Source organism: Magnolia sinica, chromosome 12 (genome assembly GCF_029962835.1).
Source record: "Magnolia sinica isolate HGM2019 chromosome 12, MsV1, whole genome shotgun sequence".
NCBI lineage: Eukaryota > Viridiplantae > Streptophyta > Magnoliopsida > Magnoliales > Magnoliaceae > Magnolia > Magnolia sinica.
In genome coordinates this window covers 3,497,858-3,521,287 of record NC_080584.1, presented here as the reverse complement: position 1 = coordinate 3,521,287, position 23,430 = coordinate 3,497,858, and the positions used below count along the sequence as shown (strand labels likewise).

General features: G+C 38.4%; 1 protein-coding gene across 1 annotated transcript; it reads left to right on the top strand.

The window, feature by feature from the left end:
• Positions 1-2,589: 2,589 nt before the first annotated feature.
• LOC131220800 (actin-related protein 7) lies at positions 2,590-22,705 on the top strand. The gene is made up of 7 exons (XM_058215645.1): positions 2,590-2,841; positions 4,986-5,201; positions 13,653-13,794; positions 16,097-16,341; positions 17,962-18,145; positions 21,294-21,361; positions 22,360-22,705. Exons 1-7 carry the CDS (start codon positions 2,764-2,766, stop codon positions 22,510-22,512), a joined length of 1,086 nt encoding a protein of 361 aa, XP_058071628.1. The 5' UTR covers positions 2,590-2,763; the 3' UTR covers positions 22,513-22,705.
• Positions 22,706-23,430: the final 725 nt, after the last annotated feature.

Below are 23,430 nucleotides of genomic sequence, written 5' to 3'. Positions count from 1 at the left end.
GAATCGCGCGAACTGGGGACACGTGCGTGCAACATCCGAGCTCTGTGGGGCCCACCGTATGTGTGTATAAAATAAAATCCGGTTCGTCCGTCAGTTGCGAAACCTGGATACGGATTGGCTACTCCCCTGCCAGTAGCCCGGTGGCTGATGGTCGGTGCTCTGTGGGCCCACCATGATGTATGTGTTTCATCCATGCGGTTCATCCGTTTTTACATATTATTTTAGGGCTTGATTCCAAAATGAGAGGGATATAAATCTCAGGTGGACCACAGTACAGGAAAACAATAATGATTGGATATCCACTATTAAAATCCTCCTGAGGCCCACTGTACTGTTTATTTAACATGGAATCTGTTGATTAGGTCATACATACCTAGATGAAGGGAAAAAACAAAGATCATTTTGATCCAAAACTTTTATGGCCCCAGAAAGTTTTTAATGGCAGACGTTCATTCAACAGTTTCCTGTTATGTGGTCCACTTGAGATTGGGATAAAACTAATTTTTCGTCTAATAACCTATAATGATCTATAAAAATAGATGGATGGCAAAGATGAAACACATACATCATGGTGGAGCCCACCGAGCACCAACCACCCGCCATCGGCTGGTGGCACGGGAGTAGCCAAACTGTTTCCGCGGAACCCTGGCACGTACGTGGATACCCTCCTGCGAGGAGACGGACGCGGATTGCGTACTACCCCCGGCTGTCTCTGGCTCCGAACGGGCAGTTCTGTGGGTAGGCTCACCGTGATGTATCTGTACATCCAAGCAGTCGGGCCCTTTCTTCGTATTATTTTAAGTATCAAACAAAAATGAAGTAGATCCAACAGTATAATAGACCACACCAAATAATAAGCTTAGTTGCATTTAAATGCTTGCATTAAATGCAAGAGTCATCCGTGGTGTGGTCCATTTGACCGTTGGATATGCTTCATTTTTGTTTTGATTCCTTAAAATAATGTGAGAAGAAAGATATCACGGTGAGCCGGCCCACAGAACTGCCCGTTCAGAGCTAGGGAAGGGCAGGGATAGTACGCAATCCGTGTCCCGAGGAGACGGATTGGCTACTCCCCACACCAACTCAGTGGCCGCTGGTGGGTGCTATGTGGGCCCCATCATGATGTATGTGTTTCATCCATTCTGTTCATCCATTTTTATGGATCATTTTACGATTTGATACAAAAATTGATAGGGACCTAAATATTAGGTGGACCACAATACAGGAAAACAGCAATCATTGGATATCCACTGTTAAAATCCTCCTTAAGGCCCACTGTACTGTTTATTTGACATCTAATCTGTTGATTAGGTCATAAAGACCTAGATGAAGGGAAAAAATAAATATTAGCTTGATCCAAAACTTTTATGGCCCCCAAAACGTTTTTAATGGTCAACGTTCATTCAACACCGTTTCCTGTATTGCGGTCCACTTAAGATTGATATATACATCAATTTTTCTTTCATACTATAAAATGATTTATAAAAATAGATGGATGGCATGGATGAAACACATACATTATGGTGGGGCTCATGGAGCACCAACCACCAGCCAATGGTCGGTGGAGGGGGAGTAGCCATTCCATTTCCCCTACGAAGGCCTCTGTAGGAAGTTACTGCAATGGTCACGCGGATTGCGTCCTACCCTTACCCAGACAATAATCCATTCTGGGCAGTAATTCATTCCAAGGCTCTATGGGCCCACTATGTAAGTGTTTTATCCACTCCATTCATTGTTTTCTTGTATCATTTATATTTTTTACAACACTGTTAGCCACCTCCACTAGGATTGATGCTAAAACCTCAATGTTGAAAGGTGTCCTTCACTCAATCTACCATTATTAGGGTTATTTGGCCGGTCAGATTAAGAGGGATTAGGAGGGATGAGATGGTAAAATCCCAGAATACGCCAAACGAGCCAAACAGACCCGATGAACTTGTTCCGGATATAGCAAACCCATGGATCTTAAACCAATTCACTAACATCACCATCGTCACCTTAAATTTGATCTCATCCCTATTAATCCTGTTCAATTGTGACTGGGGCGTATTTGGTTGGACGGATTGGAAGGGATTGGAAAGTGAAATCCCAAGATCTACTGGCATGTCCAATGGAGTTAGTGAACTTGTCCCGGATATAGCAATCCCACTGTTCTCAAACCAATCCACTGACACCGCCATCATTACCTTAAAATCCATCCCATCCCTCCAAATACCATAGGATCCGTTCCGGCCAAATAGGCCTTTAAAACCTTCCTAAGCAACATGATGTTTATTTGAGATCCAACCTATTCATAAGTTAACACACGGATGTGGCCAGGGGAAAACCCAAATATAAGCTTGATCGAGCACTTCTGTGGTCCTGAGAAGTTTTCAATGGTATTGGTAGGTTTTAATCCCCACTGCTTTCTGCGGTGGAGTCCACTTGAGCTTTGGATCATGCCCTAAAATGATATCCCCAAATGGATGGACGGTGTGGATACAACACATACATCACGGTGGGCACACGTAACTTGGTGACGTCACTTCGGTAGCCAGTCGCTACTAGTATGTCAGTAACAATCCGCGTCCGCTTTGCCCCTCTTCGAATCAAAAGGCGTTTAAACCCTCCCTCTCTCTCTCTCTCTCTCTGAGCAAAATCCCCGCGCTTTCCTTTTCGTTTTTTGAAAATGCTCTGCTCCCTCTCTTCCAAAACCTAGATTTTTAGAAAACTCAATATCAAAATCCAGGGTTTTATTTTATTTTTTCCTTTCTTGAAGAATCCATGGAAGCGGTCGTCGTAGATGCCGGATCGAAGCTCCTCAAAGCTGGATTCGCTGTCCCCGATCAAGATCCTGCCATGGTAAACCCGACTCCCTTGTTTCTCGTCCATGAAAATTCCATCGAACTTCACATTTTTCATCTGATTTCTGAAAATCATCGAAATATACACGCGTTGATGCTCCATAAACCCTAAACAGAAGGAAATTCAGTTCGTCGACGTCTCTTTCTATATTTCTTATTGCTATCATGGTTAGAAAGTGTTATAACGGCAATTAAAACAGTAGCCGTGACTCTAGTTGGGTAATGCAAGGAAATGGCATCTGTATTTTAAACAGCCGTCATCAGATAACAGGCATTACAACTCGTGGTGCCATACCATCTGTGCCGTGAACATGCTGCTTGTGCAGAACATCTGTATCATTAGAACGGTAGGCCCCACCATGGAGATCACCCATATTGAAAATCAGGCCGATCCATTCACTAGGCACGCCACACCTGTATGTCGTATCAGAAACTCAGTCGTCCATTGATTTCAATGGTGCGCTCTACCCAATGAGCTGGCCTGTCTGATTTTTTGTCCCAGGTAATCTTCATAGTGGGGCCTACTGTTTTTGTGGTAGGGATGTCCTACACAAGTAGCATGTTGGTGGGAAAGATGGTACAGCACCACAAGTTGTGGTGGCATTACCTGTGGGTGAGTGGTTCTCTGCTCTTTTTGGGGTCATGTCAAAGATCCAAGTTTTGATGTTCCTGTGTTTTGCAGGACCCATCTTTTCTGTTATTCAACAGTAATTGTGTTTGTTGTTATGCCGTCTTTGGAACCTTGGTTAGTTTTATAAGAAGGAATGATTTTTTTAACTCAGAATTTGAGTTGTCGGATTTCGATTTTCTTTATTCCAATTGTCAAGGATAGTTTCATGAAAAAGTGGATTAAATTCGAGCAATCCCAACTCACAAGCAGAATGGGGATTTTGCTGGTAGTTGTGCAGTTTGGCTACATGGAAAGGCAAGACCACATTACATGGGCTATGTTTTTCCATCTTTCCTTTTTTGCACCAAATCAGTGTCTGCTGGGTTTCAGGTCCTAACCGGAGTGCAGCAAATATTAGAATAAGTGCTGAAGTGTCCTGCTTCCTTGCCTTCTAGGGACTTCCAAATATGCCTTAAAATTTTGTTACCTTGAATTTACCAGACTTTTTGGCATTTCTTCTGCCTTCTTTTTTTTTTTTTTTTTTTGGTGGGCTTTTGGCACATAAACCCCTGCTTTTTGGCCCATACCAAATGTCCCCTAGCTTTTAAGTATTTCTAAACAAACCCCTACCTTTTCGTCCATTCGTAAAAAACACTTTACAGTCAATGAGCCATATGTACCGTTAGTGTATTTTCACGTTGATGGTCTAGACCATTGACTGGCGTTCTGGATCAATCAACTTGGGTGCCACGTGATACCTATTGATCAGTGAATGTGCATCTATGTCCAATCATATAAATGGTTTAGATTGGTCTAGAGCATTGACCAATCAAATGATGCATGACAGGCTGCCATCCAACCACAACTACCTCATTAACCTCATGCTTGCCTCCTTGACATGCTTTGAGGCTCCACACCAGTTAGAACTTAGAAGACCCCTCTCTTTTGCTTTAAAGAACACCATTGTTCCCGAGGACGATTTGTTGAAAAAATGTGCTGCTCTCCTCTGCTTAAATTCTTGAACAATCCAAGGAATGATATATAGAGAATCTGATTCAACCCTGAGAGAAGACGATCTTTAAACACAAGATAGATGCAAAGACCCATTCTTTTATGATCCAAGGAATGATATATAGAGAATCTGATTCAACCCTGAGAGAAGACGATCTTTAAACACAAGATAGATGCAAAGATCATTTCTTTTATGATCCAAGGAGTGGTATATAGCGAATCTGATTCAACTCTGAGCGAAGACAATCTTTAAACACAAGATGATGCAAAGATCCATTCTTTATTCAATTGCCTCATTTAATCAATGTATGCTTTTCTGCCTTTTTAATGTATTTTACACCCTTGTACTCCCTCTGCATACCTCCAAAAAGTCGTTAACATCTTTTTTTTTTGGATGGAATCCTTAGTCTTCTGCACATGTTATTTTTCAGATTTGGACAATGGGGCAATTTTCTTTTTTTTCCCTTCAATTAATTAATCGGTGGATATGCAGTTCTAATATTTGATATGAAACAATTCAGATAATTCCTACCAAAATGAAACGCATGCCTGAAGATGGACAATTGAATGATGATTTGGCATTTGAGGACATTAGTGTGGATCCAGTTGTGAGGGGTTTTATTAAAGATTGGGATGCCATGGAAGACTTGTTGCACCATGTTCTATACACTGGTCTTGGATGGGAGATTGGAAATGAAGGGCAGATTTTATTTACAGATCCGCTTTCAACCCCCAAGGTCAGTGAACTCTGCTTTCACCTCGTTGCTTATTATTGAACTTGCTCCATTGGCCCCCGTCTGTACGGATGTTAATTCCCTACTCTTTCAGAAATTTTTTTTTGGGGTTAGATTTTTTATTTTTTATTTATAAATCTAAAAGGATTAGAATCCTGTAAGGTAGGACACTCGTTTGTCAAAGCATCCCCAACGGAGGCATAAAGGGCACCCTTGCCAGACAGTCCCTTAGTTGCCATTGAGCATTATGCTTATTATTCATTTATTCTTGACAATCATGTTAGCATGTTCTAGGATAAAGATCATGCTTATACTGTATTTTGTTTAGATTGTTAGCGACTGTTGTAGAAATGTATTTTGATTTACCATTCCTCTTCTTTGCAAGGCTGGTCCATGTAATGGTTTCTTAATCTCTAATTCAAAGGTTCCAGGAGTTGGTGCCATCATCTTCAAAAAAGAAATGCATTTTGATTTGAAAGGGTGCTAAGATCTACCCTTGGTTTGCAATGACTTTTGAAGATGTCCTTTCTTGGACTTCCCTTGAAGTGTTACATATATTGGAAAAAGCTCATCCTTCCTTGTGTCATTGGTGGGTACGAAATTGGGAATTTTATCTAAAAGGACTTCTGCAATTTCTGTCACTAAATAAACAGAAAATTCTCTTTTTCAAAAGTGGCACAAGTGGATGTCCTTTATGTTTAGACCTTGTTTTGGCATTATTGAATAAAGCCTATTAGTAGGTGAAATGAATTTATGTCAGACTTCTTTTGACGGGTTATTGAGTTTAAAGCAGAGCGACAATTTATAGTCTTCATTCTTGTCCCATGCTACTTGGACATGCAGACATGGAAAACACATGACTGTAACCCTTTCCCTCAATTCCATGCCATTTGGGCATGTAGACATGGAAAACATATGGCTGTAAGCCTGTAACCCTTTTCCTTGTCATTTTATCCCGTAAATATATCTTCCCGTTTGCAATTCAATGCATGATGAGAAGTGGTAGGGCGGTACTACAGTGTTTGGAATTTTCATAGATGATTCAGGTGAGATTGAGACCAGTACATTTGTGGGACTCGAGCCTGGGTTCTACCTTCTTGAAAGGGAGCATTCATTACCAGCTCAGCTGATGTGCATGTAGGTACCACAATTGTCACTTAGTGAATGATGAAAGAAGCACACTGTAATTGGCATCACTAAACGAGCCAACTCCAGATGTCTGTTTTCAAAATGGTTCCTCATTGAATTTATCTCTTGGCTCTTGTGTCTGTTGGTTCAACTCATATATTTGTAGATTGTGTCTACCACTCTTTGACTTGCCCTTGTACTCAAGGTTATCATTGGTCAGCTTTCTTCCTAACTATGTTGCCGTAAGGTTCTGTTGCCATCTTTTCCACATCTCCTTTAAAAAATTTTTTTTTTTTTTTAAATCGGAAGCTTGGTTATGAATACCAAAATCTTATGTTTCTGATTGGGTAATTTGAACTTGACATAGGGTGGATACGGATAGTAGGAAGAGAGTAGAAAGAAGAAGAAAATAGAGAAGGAATAATACCGCACAATCCAAAGAAATTAATTTTTAGTGTTTTTTCCCCTTGAGATATCTTTTTCAAAAAAAGAAAAAAAAAAAAAGAAAAAAGAAAAGAGAAGAAAAGAAAAAAATATTCGATATTCCAAGCCACTTGTTATTTGCAAAACCATATGCACACACATCATCATGATTGTCATCATAGCTTACTCCTAATCATCTATTTGGGTTTAGCTTATGAATGTTGTTTTGCCAATGAATCCTGTTTGAGGTTTTATCCTCGGTTAGTGAACAAGCCTTCATACCCTTTCCACACCTCAATCCAAGTCCTCGTCCGTCCCTCATTTGCTTTTTAGATCCTTCATCCCTAATTACTGTTCCCCTCATTACAGGAAGTCTCTAATCTTTGTTGCATATGAATGCACCATCTAAATCGCTATCCATCGTTTTATCTATTATTGGGACCACTCCGTAAGTTTCTTAAGATGACGCCATTCTTAATTCTATCCTTCCTAATCTTCTTACACATCCATGTGAAAATATCCTCATCTCTACAACAATCAATCTTTTCTCATGGTGCGTTTTAGTTGTACAACTGTTTGCCAGATATAGCATAGCCAGTCAAATAACTATCTTATAAAAAATTCCTTTAATTTTTCATAGTCATGCGATGATCACACCACATGCCAGAGGTACATCTCCATTTCATCTACCTAGCTTTAATCTTGTTGGTAACACCTCATCAATCTCCTATTCCTTTTTGAATAATAGATCCTAGGTAACATGAACCTATCTATTTAGTGCTGTACCTAGCTGTTATGGACTTTGGAATCCTGTTTTGCCAATCTCCAAAATAGGAATCAGTGTCATACTAGCTTGGCAAAAGTTTGAAGACTGGCTGCTTGACACCAACCCTCACCAACCCTCTTTCACTTGGGCTATGGACCAAAGTGTGCCAATGCTTATATACATAAATCACCATCATCTAAGATTTGCCCTAACTGATAGGGTTCAACTACACGAATCCTGTTCCACCATTCCACTCTATCAAGGACTATATCCTTAGTTAAATCATAGGTCATCAAGTCTTTGTTACTACCTCCGACATGTCCTTTTGGGCCTTCTCCTGGCCCTCGTAGACCCTTCAACTTGAACCCACTCCTAAGTCCTATCTGTTGCGGTTTTGGGTCTTTGACTCTTTGTTGCACATGGCCGAGTTATAAAGTCTACTTACCCTCATCTTATTACCTATTGGTGCTAATTCTAAGTTCCCTTGAATGTATTCATTTCTAACTCTATTCTTGTCTTGCCACTCATCCATCTTAACATCCTCATTTCAACTCAGTATTTTAAAGTGAGTAGTGTTTAGCATAGTGTTCACTCTAAAGTGTGAGGCATAAGCTATATGCTACTTCTAGAATTTTAATGAAGGTTGTGCTTGGTTGCATCAAATATCATGAAATTTCATGATATTTTGCACCAATTTAAATTGACTAATAATGAAATTTCATGATATTTGGTGCAACCAAACACAACAAAAAATAATATGAAAAATAGGATATTAACTGTAAAGATGAAGAAAGAGCAACAAAACTAGTCTAGTACTGTTACTTTTATTATTTTACCAAAATCGCTGAAATGATTAACTAATTTTTATTGAAAAATAGAAAGATGTAAGAAATCATTGAAAACAATAAAAATAACTTGCAATGTAAGCTATGTAGTGTGTAGTGTGGGCAATGTTATCAAAATCGTACGATTCATATCATATCGTATGGGTAAATCCTAAATAATCGTATGATTATTGTACGAATCGTATGATTATCGTACGAATCGTATAATAATCTTATCGAATCGTAAATGGGCCCAAAAAAATCTTTAAAAATAAAAATATTATTATTTTCTATTCAATTTTTTCTTTTTCTTTGCACCATTTTGCACGTAAAATATGAAAATGACTCTCCCCTATTAAAATATCGTCATCCTTTTTTTTTTTTTTTTTTTTTTGAGAGAGAGAGAGAGAGAGAGAGAGAGAGAGAGAGAGAGAGAGAGAGAGATTTGGGGATTTCGATATTCAAAAACCCAAAACAAAGAAATCAAGATATCTTTTTATTCATAATGGAATCAAATGTCATTTTTTCTAACATGATTTTACACAAGAAAGGTACAAAGAATAACATTTTTAAATGACTCTTGTATGTCTTTTAAGGTAAATTTTTCGAAAGACAACAAAAGATAACAAAGGAAAAAGACAAGAATCCTTTTCTATCATGATATGAATACCATATACATTTTCTCAATTGATAATATCATGTTACATATTACTTTTTTAGTGCATGTTGATGGTAAATGGATGATTGATGAGTTTGTAATCTTTTTTGATTTACGTACATCTTTTCATTTGTTATATATATATATATATATATATATATATATATATATATATATATATATATATATATATATATATATCTGTGTGTGTGTGTGTATTTGTAAATCAGAAAAAATCTTACGATTTATGATACGATTTGTGATTCGATATGATTCAACCCCTATTACGATTTACGATATGATTCAACCCCTGTTACATATCTTTACAACATTGAGTGTAGGCTATGTAGCTCCGAGTGAATGTAAATTAGCAGGTAGCATAGCAACATGTAACTCAAGCCTATTGTCATGAGCTACATAACATTAAGGCTAAGCTAAACTATGTAATATATGCTACTTGCTAGATAGCGTTAGCTATTTAAATTTTAAAACACTGTTTCAACTAAGCTCATCCCATGAACATGTTATTCCTTGACTGCCCAACATTTTGTCGCATAAAGCATGGCCGGTTTTATAACTATAGGATAGAATTTCTCCTTCAGTTTCATTGGCAAATGGCGATCACATAAAACTCTATAGGCACTTCTCCAACTCACTCATGCAGCTTGAATTCTATGGGAAACATCAATCTTTCCAGTCTCTTGAATTATGAACTCAAGATATCGAAAATGATAATTTTTGGTACTTCTCTAGCGGTCTTCACTACTGTTAAACAAAAACTGCATTACACATACCTTTTTTTCCCCTTCAGTTTGACTAGTTTTAAAACTTTTAGATTCTAAAGCATCCCTTGATAGTCCTAGCCAATGTTTACCCTCTCCCTCATCTCGTCAATCAAAACCATGTCATTGCAAGCAACACACACCACAAGACCTCTCCCTATAAATGCCTCATTAACTCGTTCATAACCAAAACAAAAAAGATATGGGCTCAATGTGACCCCTGGTGTAAGCCTAGAGTAATTAGAAACGCATTTCTGTCCTTTAGTGGTCCTCGCATTTGTTACAGCTCCATCACACATATCCTTAATCATGTTGATATATCCTCTTGAGACTCCTTTGTTTCCCAACACCTACTATATCATCTCTTTAGGGACCTATTGTATGCTTTCTCATACACACACTTGTATTAATGTCTGTATGTGGGTGTAAATGTATGTAATTCTCATCATCATCAGCAACACTACATTGCCACCATTTTAACAGGAATTCTCATGGTAATTTGGCGAAATTTCTTGGACTTGGTGCCCACCTGGCATCAGCCCCCCTTAACCCATCTAGGGACCGACAGGTGCAATTGCTTCCAGGTGGAGTTCATCTATTTTATATATTTTTTATAATAAACAGTAAATAAATAGTCCTTTCTGACCCACCTCGTCAATTTGCCAAGTCGTGGGATGACCCAACCCAGTGACTGACCGAGTCCAATCCTAGTATGGTTTTTGCACTATGAGTTGAGGTAACCTAGTTAATAGCCAGATAAAGTTGCATGGACCAGGATAAGTGACACAGAGAATGACTAGTATCATTGCTTGGTCTTTTGCAGCCACATCTCTGGGCTGAAAGTGTTTCCCTCAGTGAGACCTGTGAGCATCATTATCTTCCTTTTTTTTTTTGAATTTCTCCCTCTTTCTATATTGCCAGCTTCAAGGAAGGTCTGTGTATATGACGGTATTAATATAAGAAAAAGAGAAGTTATTTTATTAATAAAATAAGTAAAGAACCCTTACCTAAAAATCTCACACATGTGAATGCACGCGCACGTCGCATGCGCACATAAGAAACCTTTGCGTAAACTTATATTGGATTCACGATCACTAAATCGTGTTAAATTTCGCCCTTGATTATCCCCCAATACCCAAAATACTGTAGCTTATTGTAGCAGTAACACTTGGTAGCATTACTGTTGTACCCAAGGTGTCCCGTATCGGTATCGGTTGGCATAATGGTGACCTCCAAAACCGATACGGATACGGGGGCGTAACGGTGATACGGGGGCGTAACGGCCCGTAACGGCGCAAATTTTTTTTTTTTGCCAAAAAAATATGGATTAAATCCGGAATATTCTAAGCATTCCAAATATACATTCATTTATAAATTGGAACATGTTTATGGTGGTGTAACGGTCCACTCTTTAGTGAGAAGTTGTATCGGACTGTCTGATGAATTTATGAACCAGATAACCTGAATTTGACTACAAATTTCATATATTTAATTTTCTAACTATCTACTATCAATGATAGATATATTAGAATGAATGTAATATGAAAATATCTTACATTTAGGTGTTTGTAATTATTTTTTAGGGCCAAAATTCATGCGTAAATAGAAAAAAAATATAAAATGGCACCCCAAATATGTAAAATGCACATTAACATGTTCTACTATGATTAACACATCATATGGCATCATTAAAACAGCAAAAGAATCATTAAAAAATGATTTTTCGAATTTTCAAAAAAAGGGCCGAAATAAATGCGTAAATAGAAAAAAATATAAAATGGCACCCCAAATCTGTAAAATGCATATTAACATGTTCTACTATGATTAACACATCATATGGCATCATTAAAACAGCAAAAGAATCATTAAAAAATGATTTTTCGAATTTTCAAAAAACGGGCCAAAATAAATGCGTAAATAGAAAACAATATAAAAAATATATAAAATGGAACCCCAAATCTGTAAAATGCACATTAACATGTTCTACTATGATTAACACATCATATGGCATCATTAAAACAGCAAAAGAATCATTTAAAAATGGTTTTTCGAATTTTCAAAAAAAGGGCCAAAATAAATGCGTAAATAGAAAAAAATATTAAAAAAATATAAAATGGCACCCCAAATCTGTAAAATGCACATTAACATGTTCTACTATGATTAATACATCAAATGGCATGATTAAAACCTCAAAACAACCATTAAAAACTGATTTTTCGAATTTTAAAAAAAGGGGCCAAAATTCATGCGTAAATAGAAAAAAATATTAAAAAATTATTAAATGGCACCCCAAATCTGTAAAATGCACATTAACATGTTCTACTATGATTAACACATCATATGACATGATTAAAACAGCAAAATATATTAAAAAAAGTATAAATACATATTTTTGACGAATTTCTGAAAAATGGCCCACCGAACTTTGATTCAAAAAAATCTATAATATAATGTGTTTTTCTATCAAATACCTAGCTAAGGTTGGTCGAAATTAATAGTAGAAGGAGTTAGAAGCAGTTTGGAAGCAAGAGGTTTCAAAAAAACAGCAAAAACAGAGCTAAAAAAAAAAAGTTACTGTTTCGGGCCCGTTACGGGCCCGTAACGGCCCGTTACGCCCGTATCGGCCGTATCGGTCCCATATCGGCCGATACGGGTACAAAAATTGAATCGGCCGTTTCGGCCCCGAAACGGGTAACGGTTTGCACCGTTACCGTTACGTATCGGCCGTAGTAACCGATTTGGCATACCATGGTTGTACCTTACTGCAGCACTTACTGTACCACTCCCCTTTTATAGAAGGGCTATTAAACAGCTACTGAAAAACTGAATATCAGCCCCTTTTGGTGGGCTCAAGAGCTTGATTAATACATGTGGGGCCTACCAGATGGGTTATACTGCCCATAATTTGCGTCCCTGGGACCCACACATTCATCAATATGCTTCCTGCATTCGTCCCAACTTCTATTAGAACTACTGAATGTAGGTGAAATTCCTGTCTATGTTGACATATAGGACTGGCTATTCCACCTCTACAACTTAGCTACAGCTAGCTTTCAATGGAGTGAAAAATTTGCACCAACAAATCTTTGATTGTCCTAGAGACTAATTTGATATAATCCAGCTCTAATGCTTGCATTAACTTGCACTGAATCTGATGGAATTTCTCATTGTTGTTGGCCTATGCTTGGATGGGAGATCTCTCTCTCTCTCTCTCTCTCTCTCTCTCTCTCTCTCTCTCTCTGTAACACACGCACACACACCCCACACACACACACTTACACACGCACACGCTGTGGGATTTCACCACAGGTGGGTACTCGAACCCTTGACCTGGTTTTGAAACTCCTGGGAGTCTACCACCCGGGTAAGAGTAAGGACCCACTTGGATGGGAGATCATCAAAACAAGTGTGAGTGATACATACTGTAATGTTTTGCATTTCGTATGAGTGGTCTCTTTTTCTACCATATACTTGGAAATGGTATTATTGAATCAAATTAATCCCTTGCCATGAGATCGTTGGCCTCATTGAAGCAAACTTCCTTGAGTATTAGTTTGAGAGGGCAATGATTGCCAGTAGGAACACGCATGTCTGTGCACACACACCGATAAAAGCGATGAAAGTTCAAAAGAAAACAAGATAATGTGATAACCCCACGAAGAAATGAATTCAAGTTCCCTTGCTTCTTGTGTTGACATATTCCTCCCCCACTGCTAAATATTTTGAAGATATACTCCTGCCAAAAATTCGAATTGCTGATTGTCACCAAGTAATTGGGCATAGATTTTTACTTCTATGTTTGGCCTTATCTAAAATCGTAACGACATTTATAATTAATTTTTCATTCATCAAGTTTTTGAATTGTCTTTACAGGCTGTTAGAGAGCGACTGGTGCAACTTATGTTTGAAACATTTAACATCTCAGGCTTTTACGCATCTGAACAAGCAGTACTATCACTTTATGCTGTAGGGCGCATCTCGGGCTGCACTGTTGACATTGGGCATGGAAAGATAGGTAGTTATTCTGACACATAGGTGTCTGTTTACTTAACAGCATATAAGCTCAATGGGATGGTGTTGACAAGGTTATTTTGGTAGAATAGCTTTTTGATGATCGATGAATGAATATTGCAAATCCTTAAGAAACACGAAAGGAAAAAGAAAATGAATAGTATAAGAACTCAAATGAACTACACGTAGTTGTCAATTCCATCTGAAATACAATGGAAGTCAATTTCATCAATGAGGAAGAAATCAAATCTAAGATTCTAAATACACCTGTAATTATTCGCAACGCGAACGTGCTTCAGGCTTACCCATTACCAGTTACCAATCATGTGGTTAAGGCTACCCACTTTGGTGGATCTCACCTAACTTTCAACTGACCGCGAAAAAAAAGGGAACCACAATGCAAACTTAGGCGTGTTTGATTTTCGGGTGAAATGGTAAATGCAGCGTAAAAAAGTAATAATTACTCCCCCCTACATTTACAACTTACCTGATTTGACTACTTACTTTTTGACTCGAAAACCAAGAATATTACAAAATATCTGTGTGTCCCACTGTGATGCATTTCGCTTATCTACACCGTTCATCCATTATTCCAGTTGAATTCATAGCATGAGTAAAAAATTGAGGCATATCCAATACTCAATTGGATCATGTCATACAAAAAAGGGAATCGAATACTTACCGTTAAAAACTTTGTAGGGCCACTGTCTCTTTTGGCGTGGGCCACTTGAGTGTTGGATCCGCTTCATTTTTTGTCTCATGCTTGAAAATATTGTAATAAAACAGACTAATGGAATGGATATATCATTCGCATTACCTTGCAGTTCAAAAATTAAAATTACATCTTTTGAACCAATTTCACAGGCACAAATTCCCATGAATTTTCAAACGCAGTGAAATTGTAATAATTACTATTTCCCAGGTATTTCCCATTTCTTTGAAAAACAAACAGGCCCTTAAATTTGGTGTGAAGTATGACCCTGGAAGCGATTCGCTGTTGGTGAATTTTGGAACTAATCTACCACTGGAATACATAAAAAAAAACTGTTGGAACGAGTGAGAGGAGATTTTATTAACAGTATATTGCTTGTTGTATTTTAGTTTTTTCTTTTAATAAAATTCACTCTGTTTAAAAAAAAGTGTAAGAGGAGATTCAACTATGTGATCAGACTTTGTCCATTGGTTAGGGCATGGTTACTTAGCCACTTGGCTTTTACAATCTCAAGGCACAAAGCACGGCAGAGATGACTAGCCTGCCTAAGGTCACCTCGGTAATTTGAAGAGGAAGACTCTTGGTTTATAGGCTAATACTCATGAATAATGATGGTTTGATCTGCTGCATGGAATTCATGGTGTCGATGGCTGAATGGTTCATGTTCTATCCATTGAGAGATTGACTTTGTTCCTGGGGCACTAGTTTGAGGTTCTGACTGCCTTAATGGGCAGAAGCAGCACAATGATTAAACTGGTAAACTCCCTTAAACAGGGCTGAAGGGTGCATCACAGCATCTGTTCTCTTATTTAACATTGAAAATACTAGTAATGGATTTACAGTTTATAGACATGATTGAGCTAGCTTAAAGATTAGGATAGGCCTAAATGCTTCTAAACCAGGCTAATGACAACCATGGTTATTTTATTTTATAGAAGCAACATAAGCATTATTGGAGAAAATCAGTCATATGTTTCGCAGACTATGCTTTTAGACAGGTGGTACTATTCTGAATGTCTGATACTATTATTTTCCTGGAAAGTGACTTGGCATAGAAAGTTATGGGAGGCAGAAGGACAATTCGTTTGTTAGAGTATCTTATTACAATCTTATCAAAGCATTCTATTTTTTTTTTTGCTTATTATGGTGTTATGTGCTTGTGAAGTATCTTGATTTATTTTCCAATCAGTTACATGTATAGGCAACTAGTCTGGGAACACAACTTAAAAAACACCTTTGTTTCATGCAAGTCTTACTTTTATTTCTGAAATTCAAACCCTGCTTGTCTTTTTTATTGATTGACAATGATATATGATTGCTGCCTTATTCCATAAACTTTGTTGTGTGCTCTATAGAGGATTATTCTTTGAATAAAAGCCACAGCTAACCAAATTCTCTTATATGTTGATGCAACCAACCACAAATATTATTATTATTATTATTATTTTTAAATTGAAACTTGTGCATTTCTGTAGTTTACTCTCAAAAGTGTTAATGGATGTGTAACTAAATCACATACTCAACATTTAAAGGAAAACCTCAGCTATTGCACAAACTGATATTTTACACCACCTGATCTTTATAACATTACCAGATATTGCGCCAGTTTGTGAAGGTGCTGTTCAGCACATTGCCTCAAAAAGATTTGAGATTGGAGGTATTGATTTGACAAAGTTGCTCGCTCAGGAGCTTCGTAAGTCAAATCCACTGGTGAATATCGACATTTCAGATGTTGAGAAATTGAAAGAACAATATGCTTGCTGTGCGGAAGATCAAGTCGCTTACCAGAACGCACAAAAGTCATGCCTGGCAGAGAAGCACACTCTTCCAGATGGACAGGTTTGCTGCTGTCCAAATCATGAATATTCTAGCTGTAAAATTTACTTGTTTTGTAAATTTCTTTCATGCATGTATTCTTTGTAACAGATTTAGAGATATTCAAGTCCAGAAACTTCTACCTAACCTTTTCTTGTCCAGATTGTTATTTGCTTGCATGCATGGCCCAATTCTTGCTTATGATTTTTTAATAGCTTATTGGAACTTTGAATCTTTGATGACTGGTTAAACTTTATTGTGAAACAACATTAACAAGTGCATGCGCGCGCGTGCGCACATTTGGTGAGGTTACATGTATGTGCACCTGTCACCGATGTGTGTGTTCATAGGGAACATTGTTGTGTCCAGATGCTATGTTGACAACAAATAGCTCTTGTAGATTTTGATTTAGGGATGATGTACAGGAACTAATATAAAATTGCCCAATGGTTTTTTGGCCCCACCCACGATACTCCAAAGAGGTTTAAAAAGTTTTCCCACGTTTGCTGCAAAGATGCAGTGAATAAATAAGTGAACCACTGTTTCCTCATCGTGCACGCACACGAGACAAACACTTGGGAGAACCATCTTTCTTTTACGAAGATTATCCACCGTGAGCACCTTGCTACATCCCACAAGCCCTTCTAAAGCGGCCCACCTTTGGAGGTGCACCATACCGCCACACAAAAGCAGATGGACAAATCTCCTCATTGGAGCCCCTTCCAATAAGCAACTTAAAAAACAATTTTATGGAGAATTTTCCCTTTCTCTTTTAACCACACCATCAAGGCCGGATCTAATAGCACCGGCTTTACCTTGGATAAGAGCTTTAGCAAATTTACCAACTCAAACTCTTCATCATCTAGATTCCTTCAATATGGTGAGGCCCAAATTATAACAAAAATTTATTAGAGCAAGCCTTATAGAAACTTAGGCAGATTATAACAAAGAAGTCCAGTGTAAAGGGCAAAGATTACACTTTTCAAAGGATTTTAGACATGATGCCCACCCACTGACATCCAACTTAGCCCTTTTAAACACCTTCGACACCAACCCACAAGGATTCTAGGAAATGGTGCGGGAAACCTTGTTGACTCACAGCAACTGGGTGCAATTGCAGCGTGTCGCTTTTGAGGGGATACCCTAGCCACCCCTTGCTCATTTCTCACTGCACCGGGGTTCCGATGCAGCATGTCACTTGTCGGGAACACCTTAACATGAGTTTGGAATGTCATATTTTTTGGATTCTGTTGGAAGTTTTGGCATAAGTTTGATGCTGGCTGACAACCTGATGCACCCCTCTATTGGGCTGGCGACCAACAATGAGAGCTTAAAACTCCCATAGGAGCAGTGTAATGGACTATTACATAGTTGATTACAATCAAGCACTATCTGATAGTCTATTATGTAGGTTGATTACTATCAACGAGTTAGATACAATCTTGTTTTACGGTTATGAAATTTAATCATTTCCTTGAGAGGCAAATTATTTTGCTAATATGCTTACAAAAGAAGGGGTGCTTAGGCCTTGACTTTGTACAGGGACTCTTACCCATTTCTTTAACGTTTTTGTATAGCTTTCTCCTTAATAAATTCATCGTCACCAACAAAAAAACGCATTAACAGTTGAAAATTTGTTGCCAGGTGATAACAATTGAAAGGGAAAAGTATATTGTTGGTGAGGCTTTGTTTCAACCATCCATATTGGGTTTAGAGGAGCATGGAATTGTCGAGCAGCTTGTCCGTAGTATCTCAACTGTGTCAACTGAGAATCACAGGCAACTGCTAGAAAACACCGTACTTTGTGGTGGTACTGCATCTATGATTGGTATGTGTTTCTTTTCATGTCTGCTTATATATTTTTGGGGAAATTTAATATAATGGAATTAGCACTTGGATTGGAATGCGGTTTCATGTGTAGTTCTATCAGAGCTTCAGAATACTGTCCTGTTTTCACATTTATAAGGTTTACATTCTGTTTTGAGCTCTGCTAAGTGCACATGCCTGTGCAATAAAGCTCATGTACACATCACACGTGACAGTATGTCACATAGGTGTGAGATCCAATCCATCCATCAAGTTGGTCCAACCATCTACATGTTTTTCCCAAAAAAATCTGGTCTACCCAGGTCCCAGCATGTGGGTGTCAATACTAGAATCAGATGGATGGGTTAGAAATCTTCAGCTATGTTTTTCATAGCTGTTTGTTTTGAAAACTGTGGCCCACCTGACCATTGGATCAACCTGATTCTTGGGCTAGGACTTAAGTATAGTGGTGCCTTTTTGATGCATGGATTGGATCTTGGACCTTTCGTGCCATACTGGCATGTGTGGTGTGTACATGAGCTTTATTGCACATGCATGTGCACTTAGCAAAGGTCATGCATTTTTCTTATAATTGCTATAGGGAGCCACTTTTTACACCGTCTTTTTTTATTCTACTTTTTTGTGATACAATACTACAACTTTTTACTGTTGTATTGCCAAAAGTAGAAAAAAGCTGCATGGGTAAGAACGGTTGTAAAATTTCAATTCACTTATATCGTATGTAATTTATCAGTTCTCATCCTTCTAGATGAGTTTTATATGAAAATACTAAGTAATGGTGCATTGCTGCTGAAATTGGAAGAAATAGCCTAAACTGTTTGTGGTGTTTATAATTCAAGGGGAATATTCCCTGAAGCAGGAAGTAAACACAGATAAAATGACCTGGTCATGGACGCATTGTCTTAGGTCAATCTTGTTGTCAACTGTAATTTGTAATGAAAATATTCTATGCTCATTCATTCATGTCAGAACTGAGATGTCTGGTAGGACATTCTAGACAGTTTCTACATTTTTATTTTCAAATTTGTAGTTTATCAGACGGCTATTAGAAAAATAAAAACACTCTCTCTTCTTCCTCAAACAGAAACACCAAAAACTTATCTAGACTGCTATTCCAATCAGCTGACACTTGGATGGGTCATAGCTCAGAGATTGCAGCATCGGATGATCTTAGCCAACTCCATACTGCTGGGAGAAAGGCTAGGATGATGATGGTGATTGAGATGGTCTTAGCCATCTGATCAGTTGTTCAAGAATGGATTGCTAAAAATGGTAAACAAAGAATGAGCAATATTCCACATCAAAAGAATGGTTACAGTGTTAAGGGTTTTATTTTTTCGAACTTCCGGGCACGTAGAATTCGAAAATGTTAAAAAAATGTAGGTGGCTTTTGGCCATTCTCCCCTAGTACTTCCATCCACTCAAATTTTGGGACTTGTAACTCGTTCAGCTCTTTTCTTTTGATTTGGAAGCGGAGGAAGAGCAACAAATAGAACTGCTATTAAAATAAGAGGTCTTCAAAACCCACAAGCACTTCTGCATGTGGTTGCAAATGACAGCCTGGCAGAGATCAGTCCATGCATCTAGTGGGGTCCACTGTGTAGATAATTTGTCCCAATCAGGTGGTCTACCCGTCAGGCATGCTACATCAGTGTGTTGAATGTGGACCATTGGAATTTTTTTGAGTCCTTTGTTTTCTTGGTACTTGACTTGACTGCCCTAATTTTTGGGCCAGCTCATTGACATGCGGGGCCACCTGATGGTACATCTCTGGTGTCCCACAGGCATGCCATGTAAGCATGTGAGATCACTAGTAGAGGTGCATGTTGGGTTTACCAGAACACTTGACATGACATTGGTGTCTACATATTCCAGATTTCCGGAATGGTCTGCAGGGAAATTGATTTGAAGGCTCCTCAATCCTTACCCCTTTGTATATGCTTTACCTTCCAACATTCCTCTCCTACACTATTAAACTACTGTAAATAGTATCCCTCTCTTGAGTTGAGAATTTTAAATGAGTTTTGATTGCGGTACTCTTCAATGATACCTTTTTCAGATGATAATTACGTTATTGTTTAATTAAAAAAGCGAGAAAGAATTCCCAGTACAAAGAGGAGTGGCCCACACTGACTTTGATGATACTTTTGATGACAAGAATAATGCCAGTGCATCCAACCATAGAAAGAAGCATTTATACAATGCTCAATCTGAAGAGCATGTAGAATTTGCGTGGTTTCTCTGTGTTTGTACAAGTAGAAGTACATGGTCCAATTATCCGAACCATTGATCTGAGTGGCCCACCATGGATATGACACATGAACGTAGAAGAAACTCACTGATTGGAAGATAAGAACCAATAGTTCCAAAACTTGGTGACTCATGAAACTTGGCCAAGTCGTCTCAAGCTAGGGAGATTTTGAGCGGAGTCACTAGGAAACTTGGTACTTTAACTGACTCGTGTCGACTCTGGAAGACTTGTTGAGTTGCCTCGATGACTCAGTTGAGCCGATGCAACACAACATGACTTGAACCGAGTCGCTCACATTGTGAGACTGGTTTTCCAAAAAGTTCTTAGATGAGAGGACTAAGATTTGAACCCCAGACCTCATACAACATAAGCAACGAGCACATGTTGTGTTCTGCTTAGGTTGCTGCTTTTTTTTTTTTTTTTTTTTTTTTTTGTTTAATTACCTATGCCATGCAGAATTATTTGAAATATTTATTACACTTCCAAATATTTTTATTTTGCAAAAATTAAATATTGAGTCGATTCAAGTTGAGTCCTTGTGTCAACCTGACCTGGTTGAACATTGAATCAAGTTTTCGGGTTTTTAATCTATGATCTTAACCGTTTTGTTGAATGTGGACTGTTGATGTAATTCTCTTCTCAACCGGCTATTGGGTGTGCTGCTGACCAATTGAAAGGGTAGGGCTTTCCCATCAAGGAGATTTTTGGTGCATGGGACATCCACAGCTGGGCACATCAGATCGGTGGTTGGGTCAGTGAACCACATCCCCCACTTCCACTAACTGAAAACCTGTGCAAACCATTAATTCTCTGTCGAGCACTGTATGATGCCACCTCTCATCTAAGACCTTTAGTCATAAAACAATACTGACCCCACTTTATTGTTGCCTTGAGGAAGGTTTTGAAGAACGGTTCCAGAGAGAAGCTAATTTGTGCTCATCATCTATTCGTCCTGCTCTCGTAAAGGTATCTTCTTACTTAAGCGGAAATGCTAATTGTACGCAACTGTGTGATTGCAACTGATTAATGCGTTCCCATCAAGGTTTTAGGACTTGATTCAGTCGGATTCGATCTGGTTCGGCACCACGAGTCAGCATTGAAAATAGGAAGTGACTGGGCCTGACTTAGCCAAGTCACCTCCTACACAGGACCGAACTAGTTGGCCCAAGTTGCTGAGTCTTAAAAGTATGGTTCCTATTGGAACACATGGCAAATGCATACTGCTCACCTGCCTGCTTTACAGCAATGGGCAATGGCCTGAGAGTCAGGCTGGTTGGATGGTCGAAACCCTTATAAAGAACCTGTCAGCCACTCATTTGTGGGCACTGGTTCTATTGAGCAACTAGGATTGTTGAACCATCTTAATTTTTAAGTGCATATATGCTGGGGGTTGGGACATGAGTGGTTCTAGGTTGTTTACACCCTTGTCACTTGTTCCTGGTGGGAACTCACGTGCAATAACATGCTCTGCAATTAGCTTTCCTTTTACTTATTTCGCTATGGTTTGTTTGAATACATCACGATGTATTGTAATACATCACATTGGGACTTTAGCCTCTGAATCTGCGTTATCTTCCAATGATCCAAACTGTTTATATGACTGTCTCACTTCGTATGGTGGAAAGTCAACAAATAAAAGCTCTCAATTGGATTGTTCCAACGCTTTGATAATTTGGCTCTTTTTCTTTGAACATGAATGATCACCATAACCTTTGTATAATTGAAGGGTTGAAATGATGGGCATCTCCAATCTAAGGGGAGCCCTATCAAATAAATGATTTGAGTCATTGAGAAAAACCCAAATCCAACGGCTAGTGTCCCAGCGTATCTTATTGCAATACGTCAGGATGTATTTGTGCAAAACCTCTATTTTATTATCTTCATTTTATGTTTTTGGAAAAATTACTTACTGTTACCTTCCTAATATGGGACTTTTGAATGATTTACTGCTATGATTTTTTCAGCCTCCAGAATACATGCCTGAGAATCTGCCAAGGAATTCTGCTTGGATGGGAGGCGCCATATTGGCCAAGGTTGTCTTCCCTCAGAACCAGCATGTTACCAAGGCCGAGTACGATGAGAGCGGGCCTGCTGTTGTTCACAAGAAATGCTTCTAGAACCCCTCCTGACTAGATTTTGAGTGGATAACTGGACTGTGCCTCAATTTTATTTTTATTTTTCCTTTTTAATGTTGTGAAAGTAACTGTCTTCTGCCGGTACCGTGCATGTATATACATTCCCTAGTGGAAACTAGGTACTGTAATCTGAAGAGTCGTCTCCACTTGAAATGGAAAAGAGAATTTTCTTTTCCTTCTGTCTTTGTAATCTAACATTTATTTGGTGTTTGTAAGACTAGAAGATTTGTTGATCAATGCCGTTGGTGGCGACAGTCCTCGACCATTACTTTGTACACATGGTGCAAACATTTTCGGCCCACCAATTGATGGCCCACTGTGGATGAACAATTACTTGAAACTTGGATGATACTGACTAATGATCTTTGGCCTGGTAATTGGTGATTAGAATAAAATGAACAATTTTTTGATGATTGAATCTGTTAATTGGGATTGCATGAGTGTTCAGTTTACAGGTTATGACACACCCATTTGCTAAGCAAGGGCAAAATAGAATTAAAACTGATGATTTGCATGAATGAGATATGCTGTCAGGACCATAGTTTGAAAACCAGAAAACTTGACTTGATGTTCAACTCGGTCAGGTTGGCTTGATCGGCTTCTTTTCTTGACTCGGCTCTATCTGTTAATAATTAAATAATGATGATTAATATTAAGTTTTTAAGACGTGAAAAATAAATAAAAAACCCAAGATTGAACACAACCATAATTGGTGGGCACGTTCATAGCAGGTCTGTGGACGCCAGATTGAGGTCGCAAGTTTGATTTCTGAGCTTGAAATGTTGTCAAGCTGAGTTCTGGGTTGAGCCACTGAGTTTTGGAACTATGATTAAGCTGAGTTTTGGGTTGAGCCACTGAGTTTTGGAACTATGATTAAGCTGAGTTTTGGGTTGAGCCACT

Bases quoted from the DNA above. Each gene is read 5' to 3' on its own strand.
- LOC131220800 (XM_058215645.1), top strand. From the start codon at position 2,764: ATGGAAGCGGTCGTCGTAGATGCCGGATCGAAGCTCCTCAAAGCTGGA. The intron at 5,202-13,652 runs GTCAGTGAACTC...TTGTCTTTACAG, and splicing joins ATCCGCTTTCAACCCCCAAG to GCTGTTAGAGAGCGACTGGT. The intron at 16,342-17,961 runs GTTTGCTGCTGT...ATTTGTTGCCAG, and splicing joins ACACTCTTCCAGATGGACAG to GTGATAACAATTGAAAGGGA.